We start from the raw sequence: 12,583 nt of genomic DNA, 5'->3' as shown, positions 1-12,583 counted from the left end.
GGTGGAGAGACCACAATGTCCCTGACCCCTGAACAGCTTCTATGGAGCTGGAATGCAATTTTTTCCACCAATGGGAATTGCCTCTCTGACCCATGTCTGCACTTGTCAAAATGCMCATGTCCACTTTTCTATAAACTTTTTTTCATGTACGTATCTTGCTATATTTGTGATTTTACATTGTATATTGATTGTTCTGTTTTGTTTATAATAAAATAAAAAACAGTGCCATAAACTGATGTACTGCTATAAAATAAAAAGCTGCCAATCGCAAGACTTTTACTGATGACGTAGCTAAAAAAAGGTAAAAGTTCAATCACACATGCCAAGAGAAACAAACATCAGAACAGCAACAAGGACCAGAGCGAGGTGACAGACAGCTTTTTAAGATAATCGTATTCTTATTTATGACTACAGTTTAGATCAAACGAGATTGTTCCCGAGCGACACGGCAAGGAAAGTGGAATCAGCCAGCCTGGGTTCCTTATAAGCTCACTGACTCTGGTCACGACGAATGAAGGTATGAGCCGAGGTGAAATGCTAGGCTAGGTTAGCTAACGAACGTTAACTGCATAAGACGACTCACAGGTGATAAGTTAACGTAACTAGCTAGCGGTAACGTTAGCTGTCAACCCGATGTGATCATTACATAAATATGTATGTTTGATACAGTCAATTTTGTCATTTTAACTAGCTCAAGTGACGCAACAAACTTGGTTCTCTAATGTCTTACTAACATTACATTCCAACACAGTCTGAACTTTCACATGAGCTGGCTAGCTCTCTGACTCTGGTTCTCTTGAATCTAACGTTAGCCGATTAAACTAAATAATGCGATTTTAAGATGGAGGCGACGAGTGTGGCTGTGAGCGGACTGGAACTCCGACATCACATAAATTACGTTTTTATCAATAACTACTGATTTCAGCACCCAACCATGCGGGCTATTCTTTTGAGTCCTGAAATAGTTAGTTTTTGATAACGTCTTTGTAACGTCGGGAGCTCCTGTCCCCCAGACTAGTCACCGCTGAACTCCATCGTAAATCGTTGAGTTTAGTCAACTATCTCCAACTATGCCTGTTGACAACGCTCAACAGCATTAGCTAGCTAGCATTAGCATTGCCATCCCTGCCCGCGGGCCCAGTAAGAAATATTCTCTAATGCATAAACTTCATCCATAAGACCGATTCGCCTGCCTAGATCCCATCTAGGGTAACGTTAGATAACGCCAGCTTCTTGTCCTGCTTTGACAGTGTAGCTGCTTAGTATTTTCACATGTCAGGCATAGCTAGTTGGATAGTAACAACAACTGCGTGTTTCATTGCTAACTCTCTGTCGTTGTTTTTGTAATGACATATCACACCTAGCTAATCTATAACTCTAATTTATTTCGCAGGATGGCTGGTGTTTTCGATATTGACCTGGAGTCAGAAGACCTTAGCGATGCAGAGGTGGGGATTTGTCACTTGTTTTGTTGGGGATTTGAGGACACTTTTTTGTTGTTAGGTACCCTAACTTGCTTCCATAACTAACTTGCTATCAAAGCGTCAGATCAGGGTTGTGTTCAGTGTAGTGAAGAAAACGCCCATAATAAACAGCATATAAACTACAAAGTTGTTCCCCAAAACAAAGATGTATGCATGTTCTGTGATATTAAATAATGCTATCGGCAGTGACCCTTCACTTCTCTACAGTGAATTAACTTTGACCCCCTCTCTTCTGTCCCTCTTGTGCTCTGTAGGATGACGTTTGTGACTTCACCTTAGCAGAGACAGACCCGTAAGTGGAACTCTGAATTTAGTCACTTGTTCACCATTCTTGCATGTGACTATATTGACGAGATGGCGCCGGAGAACAAGGCTGATGATTTACGTATTCMTAACCAATTGTGGTTTTTGGTTAGTTTCTTTCCGTTGTTTGTAACTTAATCTTTAACTTATTTTCTATGTAATGTTGCTGCTAATGTCTCTTATGACCGAAAATAACATCTGGGCATCAGAACTGCGATTACTCACCAAGAAGTGGCAGAATCCTTTTTTTCCTTTAATGAGCCTGACGTGAATGATATACTGCTTCCCCAGATCCCCGTCATTTGCGTGAAGAGAAGGTAGAGAAAAAGGGTCCAGAGGGTGGGCTGCCTTCTGAGAATTCGTAGGCGATCGAGTAAACCCCCACTGCCTTCCATTCTGCTAGCAAACGTGCAATCTTTGGAAAATAAAATCGATGACCTACAAGGAAGATTAAACTACCAATGGGACATTCAAAACTGTAATATCTTATGCTTCACGGAGTCGTGGCTGAACGACGACATTATCAACATACAGCTGGCTGGTTATACTCTGTATCGACAGAACAGCGGCGGCGGATTATGTATTTTTGTAAATAGTAGTTGGTGCAAGATATCTAAGGAAGTCTCAAGGTTTTGCTCACCTGAGGTGGAGTATCTCATGATAAGCTGTAGACCACACTATCTACCTAGAGAGTTTATCTGTATTTTTCATGGCTGTCTACGTACCACCACAGACTGATGCTGGCACTGACCGCACTGAATGAGCTTATTCCACCGTAAGCAAACAGGAAAACGCTCACCCAGAGGCGGCGCTCCTAGTAGCCGGAGACTTTCATGCAGGGAAACTTAAATCCGTCTTAACAAATTTCTATCAGCATGTTAAATGTGCAACCAGAGGGGGGGAAAACTCTGGACCACCTTTACTCCACACACAGAGATGTGTACAAAGCTCTCCCTCTCCTCATTTTGGCAAATCTGACCATAATTCTATCCTCCTGATTCCTGCTTACAAACTGTCAGATTCTGGGTTAAACTTGGGACATTGTTATACTCAGAAGTATAGTATCTAAGTAGTGATAGAGACTGTTTTTTACATCAGAAGTTAAGGTTTATCTGTAGGAGCCAGATGGCTTTGGCATGTGTTGGGGTGGATGGGAGGAAGTCACAGGATTGCTAGAGGGGATACGGGTGGAGATCTTTGGATTAAGCATCAAGGGGGTTGAGGTCAGGTCAGATCCCCTTAAGGTAATAAACCATTGCGTCTTCCTGTCGAACCATAAAATATTGGAGAGAAGGAGTGCCTAAATTGAAGTGTATATATATATTTGTGGTGGTGGAAACATGTATTTGTCTGAATGCAGCTGTATTGACCCTCTGGGCAGAATACACTTGGTTAAGCTTTCATATTGTCCGTTGAGTGTTTTTACTCTGAGAAATAGAACCGAACAAAAATTAAAGCAGGAAGCACCAGTGACTCAATCAATGAAAAAGTGGTCAGATGAAGCAGATGCCAAACTACAGGACTGTTTTGCTAGCACAGACTGGGATATGTTCTGGGATTCCTCCAATGGCATTGAGGAGTACACCACATCAGTCATTGGCTTCATCAATAAGTGCATCGACAACGTCATCCCCACAGTGACTGTACGTACATACCCCAACCAAAAGCCATGGAATCCAGGCAACATCCGCGTCGAGCCACAGGCTAGAGCTGCTGCTTTCAAGGAGCGGGACTCTAACCCCGAAGCTTATAAGAAATCCCGCTATGCCCTCTGACGAACCCTTAAACAGGCAAAGCGTCAATACAGGACTAAGATCGAATCTTACAACACTGGCTCAGATGCTCGACGGATGTGGCAGGGCTTGCAAACCATTACATACTACAAAGGGAAGCACAGCCGGGAGCTGCGCAGTGGCACGAGCCTACTAGATGAGCTAAACTACTTATGTTCGTTTCGAGGCAAATAACACTGAAACATGCTTGAGAGCACCAGCTGTTCCGGAAGACTGTGTGATCACGCTGTCCGCAGCCGATGTAAGACCTTTAAACAGGTCAGCATTCACAAGGCAGCAGGGCCAGACGGATTACCAGTACGTGTACTGTGAGCATGCGCTGACCAACTGCCACGTGTCATCACTGACAGTCTGTAATATCAACATGTTTTAAGCAGACCACCATAGTCCCTGTGCCCAAGAACACTGTTACCTRCCTAAATGACTACCGACCTGTAGCACTCACATCTGTAGCCATGAAGTGCTTTGAAAGGCTGGTCATGGCTCACATCAACACCATTATCCCAGAAACCCTAGACTCACTCCAATTTCCATACCGCCCTAACAGATCCACAGATGATGCAATCTCTATTGTACTCCACACTGCCCTTTCCCACCTGGACAAAAGGAACACCTATGTGAGAATGCTATTCATTGACTACAGCTCAGCATTCAACACCATAGTGCCCTCAAAGCTCATCAATAAGCGAAGGACCCTGGGACTAAACACCTCCCTCTGCAACTGGATCCTGGACTTCCTGACGGCCACCCCCAGGTGGTAAGGGTAGGTAACAACACATCCGCCACACTGATCCTCAACACGGGCCCCTCAGGGGTGTGTGCTCAGTCCTCTCCTGTACTCCCTGTTCACTCATGACTGCACAGCCAGGCACGACTCCAAACCATCATTAAGTTTGCAGATGACACAGCAGTGGTAGGCCTGATCACCGACAATGACGAGACAGCCTATAGGGAGGAGGTCAGAGACCTGGCTGTGTGGTGCCAGGATATACACCTCTCGCTCAACGTGATCAAGACAAAGGAGATGATTGTGGRCTACAGGAAATAGAGGGCCGAGCACRCCCCCATTCTCATCAAMAGGGCTGTAGTGGAGCAGGTTAAGAGCTTCAAGTTCCTTGGTGTCCACATCGCCAACAAACTAACATGGTCCAAGCACACMAAGACAGTCGTGAAGAGGGTACGTCAAAACCTATTCCCCTCAGGAGACTTAAAAGAAGCTTCTGGCCATCCAGGACCTCTACACCAGACGGTGTCAGAGGAAGGCCCTAAAAATTGTCAAAGACTCCAGCCACCCTAGTCATAGACTGTTCTCTCTGCTACCGCACGGCAAGCGGTACCGGAGCACCAAGTCTAGGTCCAAGAGGCTTCTTAACAGCTTCTACACCCAAGCCATAAGACTCCTGAACATCTAATTAAATGGCTACCCAGACTATTTGCATTGCCCCCCTTCCCCCCTCTTACACTGCTGTAACTCTCTGTTGTTATCATCTATGCATAGTCACTTTAATAATTTTACCTACATGTACATATTACCTCAACTAACCGGTGCCCCTGCACATTGACTCTGTACCGGTACCCCCCTTTGTGTTGTCTGGCTATTGTTATTTTACTGCTGCTCTTTAATTACTTGTTACTTTTATTCTTACTCATTTGCAACTGCATTGTTGGTTAGTGGCTCGTAAGTAAGCATTTCACTGTAAGGTGTACACCTGTTGTATTCGGCGCATGTGACTAATACAATTTGATTTGATCTTTCACTGAATCCTTTAAACTCACCCTCACTCATTCCCCTCTTCCTAACTCTCTCTTATCCCCCTCTCACTTAGTGTTCAGACAGAAGAGATAGAGCTGACCAGTGCCATTGTCAACAGAGACAGTGAGAGGATCGGACCAGACAGCTTTGAGCTGCTAAGTGTGCTGGGCAAGGGGGGCTATGGCAAGGTTTGTGTGTGYGCGTGCGCACTTGTCGGTTAATCAGTGCGTGTTTGCATTTCTAAGAGTTTCAGCTTCACAATGTACTTCGATATACACCATGCTCTTGATCAGAAACTCATCCCGTTTGTCATCGACCTATTTAACAATTGTATTTCGACTTGCAGGTTTTCCAGGTACGGAAAGTGCAGGGTGCACAGACAGGGAAGATATTCGCAATGAAGGTTTTAAAGAAGGTACATACGATTCCTCTTAATCAACCAAAAGAATGCTCTAAACATTGCTACGGTACCAGGGCAAAATGTAATATCTCTAAATACACAACTGACTTTCTCCTATCTCCACCCCCTCCTCCTTTCTCTCCTTCCACCCATCCCGTTCTCTCCTTCCACCCATCCCTCTCGTTCTCTCCTTCCACCCATCCCTCTCGTTCTCTCCTTCCACCCATCCCTCTCGTTCTCTCCTTCCACCCATCCCTCTCGTTCTCTCCCTGCCAGGCGAAGATCGTGTGTAACGCCAAGGACACGGCCCACACGCGTGCAGAGCGGGAGGTTCTGGAGACGGTGCGGCACCCCTTCATCGTGGACCTGCTGTACGCCTTCCAGACCGGGGGTAAACTCTACCTCATCCTGGAGTGTCTCAGTGGTGAGCGACGGGGGAAGGGAGGGAGAGGGACCTGCTGTATGCTTTTGACCTCATCCTGGAGGGAGGGAGGGGACCTGGGTAGGACAACCATGTCTATCTCTGAATCCTGCCACTTCAACTTCCACACTTCTATTGCTCTGTCTCCTTCATCTTGTTTTTGTTTATCAGGTGGAGAACTGTTCATGCAGCTGGAGAAAGAAGGAATCTTCATGGAGGACACAGCCTGGTAAAAGCAAGCGAGAGCTGCTTAGTTTCAGGTTATCATTGAGAAAGGATACAAGTGTGAGSCTGAGGCCAGTGGATTTCCATGTCAACATTTTGTAGAAGAGAGGAGGAGAAGATGAGATAATAGTTTGACAGTATGTGTTGCGCATGCGTAAAGAGGAGTGTTTAATAAATGTTTTTCCCTCTTTGACAAACAGTTTTTATCTGGGCGAGATCGTGCTTGCCTTGGGACACCTCCACTCAAATGGAATCATCTACCGAGACCTCAAACCAGAGAATATCATGCTGAACCACCAAGGTGTGTCTGTCTGTTACGTAGAAATCAATGTCCGTGAGATTAAAATAGTATATTTTTTGATAATTGATCTGCTATGGATTGGATTAATGTTAGAATTTAGAATTGACACAGATATTGTGTTTCTGTCTCCCAGGACACATCAAGCTGACTGACTTTGGCCTGTGTAAGGAGTCCATTCACGACGGAGCGGTCACTCACACCTTCTGTGGGACCATAGAGTACATGTGAGTCCATGGGCTGCATGGCCTAGTGTGACATTTCCACCATTTTCCTTACACTAACTACATTTTTAGCCACTGTTTTTATGCGAGTTAAAGTCATAGCGTAAATAAAATAAATCACAACAGTTATGATGGTACAATTTTATAAAGGGGGGGTAGCTAGACAGTAATGCGAACAGATAATTTGTTGAATCGACATCTTTTTGTTTCTGTAAAATGAATTATACGAGAAATGGCGGTGGAAACTCCTTTATGCGCACATATTGATGTAATAACCATCATATTGAAGTAAACTTGAGAGTCACGAGATGATATGGTGTGTGGTCGTCCCACTACGACTGGGCAAAACCATTCAATTTATTAGGMTACAGATGACGTTACTTATGATAAACTTYACAGGGGGGGTGAAAGGTCACATTGATCTTGATGCTTTTTTCCAATAAATATGGAGTCTGATTCTGGTCACATGATGATCGATGCTTGACATATAAAAATATTCTTATCCAAAATAGAATCTATTTATCTATTCATGTAGACTAGCTTACCTGCGCGCACGCTATCTGAGCGCACGTGCCAAGACCGGGGTAGGTACATTTGCTATTTAACGCGACAGTTTGTGACAAAACTGTAGGTAGAGTTGAAAATGCTAATGAAACACAGAATTTTAGATTTTGGTTCCGTACATGAAAACTTAAGCGAAAAATTACTTTTTGCGTGCACTACGTCATCACACACTGATTTTTTTTTTTTTTTTTTTTTATCCGCACCAATTCTGTTTGGTGGGGAAAATGTGCAGATTTTATTTATTCGGATTTTAGGATATTCGCATACAAATCTGTCGCATATTGGGTTCTCTTTCAATCCATGAAGGGGAGTGAACAGTTCACACTTCTAGGAGAAGGTTGAGAATCGAATCACAGCCAATGCTTATGACTCTTCTACTTAAGTCTCTTCCCTGCGTTCTCTATCCCCTCACTCTTTCCCTCTTACATTTTCTCGCCCTCCACCTCTCTCGCTCTCAGGGCTCCAGAGATTCTGACGCGTACAGGACACAACCGGGCGGTGGACTGGTGGAGTCTTGGAGCCCTGATGTATGACATGATGACGGGCTCGGTGAGAGACAGACAGAGAGAAGGGGGAGGGAGAGCGCCTACATGAATGAAGGAAAAATTATTGGGAACGTTTTTGATGCTTCTGAGTGTTAAGTACAGTAAGCCACTATTCTAAACCAATCAGATACCATTTGAAAGACGTTTGACTCAAACCTCTGTGGTCTTCCCGCCTGTCCCCGTCACTCCCTCGTAGCCTCCGTTCACTGCTGAGAACAGGAAGAAGACCATTGATAAGATCTTGAAGTGTAAACTCAACCTACCGCCCTACCTCACACTGGACGCCCGAGACATGATCAAAAAGGTAGAGACTCCCACACCTCTCCACCTGGTTAGGTTGAAGAACATTCATCATCCTAAGAATAGAGGTCAATTTCTCTCTCACCCACTGCCTTTACTCTCTCTTGTTCTGTCTCTCCTCTCTCGCTACATCTCTTTTTCTTCATCTCTCTCAGTTCAATGTAATTCAAAGGGCTTCATTGGCAGGGGAACATATGTTTACATTGCCAAAGCAAGTGACATATATAATCATCTCGCTCTCTCCATCTTTTTTGTCTCTGTGTGTAGCTGCTGAAGAAGAGTCCTCTTCAGAGGCTAGGCTCCAGTGCGGCAGACTGCAAAGACATACAGGTGATAGACAGACGTTTTCTATTGACATCGTCAACCTTTTGTGATAGGCTTGGGGTCAATTCAGGAAGTGAACAGAAATGTCTACCTCCTTGAATTGACTGAAATGAAATGTACCCTGACCCTGCTTTATGATCAGCGCTAATACTGATGGCAATTGAACAAAATCCAATAGTTCATGAGCCTATACCTGCGTTGTACAGGGATAGATTCTAAGTGCTGCGTGTTTTTATTTTTTTTGCCGGTTTTACAGAAGCATCCCTTCTTCAGACACATCAACTGGGACGACCTGCTGAATAAGAGGTGTGAGCCGCCCTACAAGCCATGCCTGGTACGACCACTATACTACTGTCACTCTCTCAACAGTCCCTTTTTTATTCAATAGCTAACATGTCAAATCTGTACTGGGTCTTTTTAAATAATTGAGGAGGTACCTGTGAAGTTTGAAACTGTGGCATGACACTCTGAGCACAGTTTCTCCATCCCTCTGAGTACGGTTACATGCACTCGAACTCACTTCACTCGTACATTAGACGGAGGCTTGCGCTGCTGGGACACCAATTGAGCTGTTTTACACCTCCTAATAATTCAAACGATTGCTCAGAAAACCAGGTGTTTTAATCGGCGTATGCTTACTTTGATTTTGACCTTACTTAGATTATGATAAGCAGAGTAAAGTCTTTACATGACTATTGCTGTGCTCGGCCTACTGCCATAATCAGTTGAAGATCTAATTATTAGTGTGCATGTAAACGTACTCTCATCCCCCGCATTTATTTATCTTCTCTTACCATTTCTCTCTCTATTCAACCACTTCCCCTTCTCTTTTTCTCCTCTCTCTCGCTTCACCCCCTGTAGCAGTCGGATGAGGACGTGAGTCAGTTTGACACAAGGTTCACCAAGCAGACTCCGGTGGACAGTCCTGACGACTCCACAATCAGCCACCAGCACGAACACGCCTTCACTGTGAGACTTTTACATTTKAGTCCTTTAACAGATGCTCTTATCCAGAGTAACTTACAGTAGTGAGTGCATACATTTTCAGTACTGGTCACACATGGCATTGCAAGCGCCACACTCTACCAACTGGGCCACACGGGACCACGATTACCTCCGTTGTCCACCTTTTTCACCGCTCCATCTCTCGCCTTTTGCTCCCTTCATCTTTTCCTTCAGTAATTTCCCTCTTTTCACATCCTCTCTCTGTCATGGGTTCACGCTTTCTTCTCAACCTGACACATGGGTCATGTTCATTTGGCACTAAACGGAACAAAATTGACAAATGGGGACTAGTCCAATAAAAGGTTGTGTTTTAGTTTTAAAACGGTTTCAGTTGCGAGTATTATTGAACGCGACCCTGTTCTCACCTTTAATAAAACACCTCTTATTCTGGTCTTTCCCAAACCAACAGTAGTGAAAGTGTTGCTGGAATGACTAGTCATCCTATATAATTAATTAATGGATGTTGTCTGTCAGGGTTTTACCTATGTGGCTCCCTCTGTGTTGGAGAGTCTGAAGGAGGGCTTCTCCTTTGAGCCACGGACACGTCCCGTACGCAGACACAACAGCAGTCCACGCACCCCCATCAGGTGACACACACACACACACGTATGCACGGACATACACTCGCCTTCGGATTTGTTTTTGACTGAAGCTATATATTTTAATTTGGCTCTACTCCAGCATTTTGGATTTGAGATCAAATGTTTCATATGAGGCGGCAGTACAGAAATCCACCTTTTTTTAAATTTGAGGGTATTTTCACATATCTGTTTTACCGTTTAGTCTCCCCATTTTGAATGTGTCATAAGTATTTGGACATATTCACTTAGTGTGTTTAAAGTAATCAACATTTTAGTGTTTGGTCCCATATCTCTAGCAGAAAGTATTCGTACCCCTCAACTTATTCCACATTTTGTTATTGAAGCCTGAATTCAATTATTCTTTAAAATCTTCAAGCACTGTCAAGTTGGTTGTTGATCATTGCTAGACAGCCATTTTCCAGTCTTGCCATAGATTTTCAAATAGATTTAAGTCAAAACTGTAACTAGCCACTCAGGAACATTCAATGTCATCTTGGTAAGCAACTCCAGTGTATATTTGGCCTTGTGTTTTAGGTAATTGTCCTGTTGAAAGGTGAATTTGTCTCCCAGTCTGAAAATCAATCTGAACCTGGTTTTCCTCTAGGATGTTTTTTATCCCCCCCCCCCCGAAAAAACCCTAGTCCTTGCAGATGATGAACATACCCATAACATGATGCAGCCACCACCATGCTTGAAAATATGGAGAGTGGTACACAGTCATGTGTTGGATTTGCCCCAAACATAACGCTTTGTATTCAGGACATAAAGTTAATTTTTTTAAACATTTTTAGAAATGTTTGTGCCTTTTCATTTTCAATTAATTTAAAAAAAAAAATGTCTAAAAAATAATTCCACTTTGACATTATGAGGTATTGTCTGTAGGCCAGTGACACAATCTCAATATATACATTTGGGGTGTGTGAATACTTTCTGAAGGCACTGTACCCCCATAACATGATAACCTCTCACCATTACCAATAACAGGGGAGGTTAACACTTTTTGGGGGGAGGGGAATGATATTTATGCCTAACCCTCTCAGACTTCATTATTCACGATTTTAATTTGTGATTATCCATAATCATGATGGCGTACATATTAATGTAGAAGTGTTCAGAAACATATTCTATTCTTGTTTACAATAAAAGTGACTCAAATGACAGTTATTTCAAATTAATATCTGTAAGGCACAAAATAATCTGAAATGAAACCAAACCACAAATGCATTCAACAAGTTTTTGGAGTGACACGCGTAATGTAGTCATGTGTTAGGATTATGGGACCAAATACTACACTTTTGACTACTTTAATACACTAAGTGAATTTGTCCAAATACATATGAGACCTTCAAATGGGGGAGACTAGATACATAAAGTGCTTTCATTTCTTTACGGTAAAACAGATATGTATGAAAATACTTTAAAATAAAAGGTGGCTGTACTGTCTGTACTGTCGCCTCATATGAAACATTTGATCTCAAATCCAAAATGCTGGAGTATAAAGACAAATGAAAGGATTTAGCTTCACTGTCCAAATAAATACTTAGGGTAGTGTATATGCATAAACATGCACGCCATATATATATATATATATATAATATACACACACACACCTCAACCCCACCCCATGATTTATATGTATTTCCCTTATCTAATGTCTCATTTCTTTCTATTATTGTTCTTCTTCTCTCTCCTCAGTCCTCTCAAGTTCTCTCTCCCCGGGTCGTTCGCCAAGTCCACAGGAGGATCAGGGGGAGGAGAGAGCGAGTCGGACCTTCTCTCCCAGACCTCGTTCCATCTCCCGCCAACCGCCCCGCCCACTGACAACGGCGCCACGCAGCCAATCCGCACGCCGGGCCGGAACAAGAAGCAGAAGGGTAACCGGAGATGAACTGGAGTAGGCGGAGTCAGGAGGAGTCCGAGCTTTTGGCCGCGTTCCAGGCCGATTTACTTTGCAGTCGTGCCGCGCGCATCCACCAATGGCTGACTGCCACTTCATCGACAGTTGGGCGCTGGTTGCTATATCATACGATGTGGTTAGCTGATATGTTTAACACCTATCCAGGCATTGTGACATCGGGCAGACGACTGCTAGTCCGTCTGGAACGCGGCCGTCCTCAGGAGGCCCTGTGTTTCTCATAGGCTGAGTCCCAAACCCCATACTGCGCACTCGCCCTTCCCCTTATACCCTCGTTGACTCATTCCTTTGAGGTCTGAATGGGGGTGAGCTTAGTGGTCATTTTGAAGAGCTACAGGGTGTATAGCTCTTTGTTCCAGCCAAGCACTAACACACCTGATTCAGGTCTTGCTGATTAGTCTAGTAGAATCAGATGTGTTAGTGCTGGGCTGGTGCCCACCGCCACCTA

At 43.9% G+C, this 12,583-nt stretch overlaps 1 protein-coding gene across 3 annotated transcripts; it reads left to right on the top strand.

Moving 5' to 3' along the window:
- The first annotated feature begins 304 nt into the window (after positions 1-304).
- Positions 305-12,203, top strand: LOC112071022 (ribosomal protein S6 kinase beta-2). 3 transcript variants are annotated; one of them, XM_024138470.2, is made up of 16 exons: positions 305-517; positions 1,394-1,448; positions 1,739-1,776; positions 5,407-5,521; positions 5,680-5,748; positions 6,010-6,157; positions 6,326-6,383; positions 6,580-6,680; positions 6,814-6,904; positions 7,924-8,014; positions 8,207-8,314; positions 8,578-8,640; positions 8,891-8,968; positions 9,496-9,603; positions 10,114-10,226; positions 11,916-12,203. In XM_024138470.2, the coding sequence occupies exons 2-16, from the start codon at positions 1,395-1,397 to the stop codon at positions 12,106-12,108; spliced, it is 1,428 nt and encodes a 475-aa protein (XP_023994238.1). In that variant the 5' UTR covers positions 305-517; position 1,394; the 3' UTR covers positions 12,109-12,203. The 3 variants fall into 3 exon arrangements, with proteins under 3 accessions (XP_023994238.1, XP_070295314.1, XP_023994239.1); XM_070439213.1 differs by having other exon boundaries at positions 347-366; XM_024138471.2 differs by lacking the exons at positions 305-517; positions 1,394-1,448; positions 1,739-1,776 and adding an exon at positions 1,794-1,895.
- Positions 12,204-12,583: the final 380 nt, after the last annotated feature.

The sequence above is a fragment of the Salvelinus sp. IW2-2015 genome, unplaced genomic scaffold (genome assembly GCF_002910315.2).
Source record: "Salvelinus sp. IW2-2015 unplaced genomic scaffold, ASM291031v2 Un_scaffold1497, whole genome shotgun sequence".
NCBI lineage: Eukaryota > Metazoa > Chordata > Actinopteri > Salmoniformes > Salmonidae > Salvelinus > Salvelinus sp. IW2-2015.
This window is presented reverse-complemented; position numbering and strand designations above follow the sequence as displayed.

Bases quoted from the DNA above. Each gene is read 5' to 3' on its own strand.
- LOC112071022 (XM_024138470.2), top strand. From the start codon at position 1,395: ATGGCTGGTGTTTTCGATATTGACCTGGAGTCAGAAGACCTTAGCGAT. The intron at 1,777-5,406 runs GTAAGTGGAACT...CCTCTCACTTAG, and splicing joins ACCTTAGCAGAGACAGACCC to TGTTCAGACAGAAGAGATAG. The intron at 6,384-6,579 runs GTAAAAGCAAGC...TTTGACAAACAG, and splicing joins TTCATGGAGGACACAGCCTG to TTTTTATCTGGGCGAGATCG.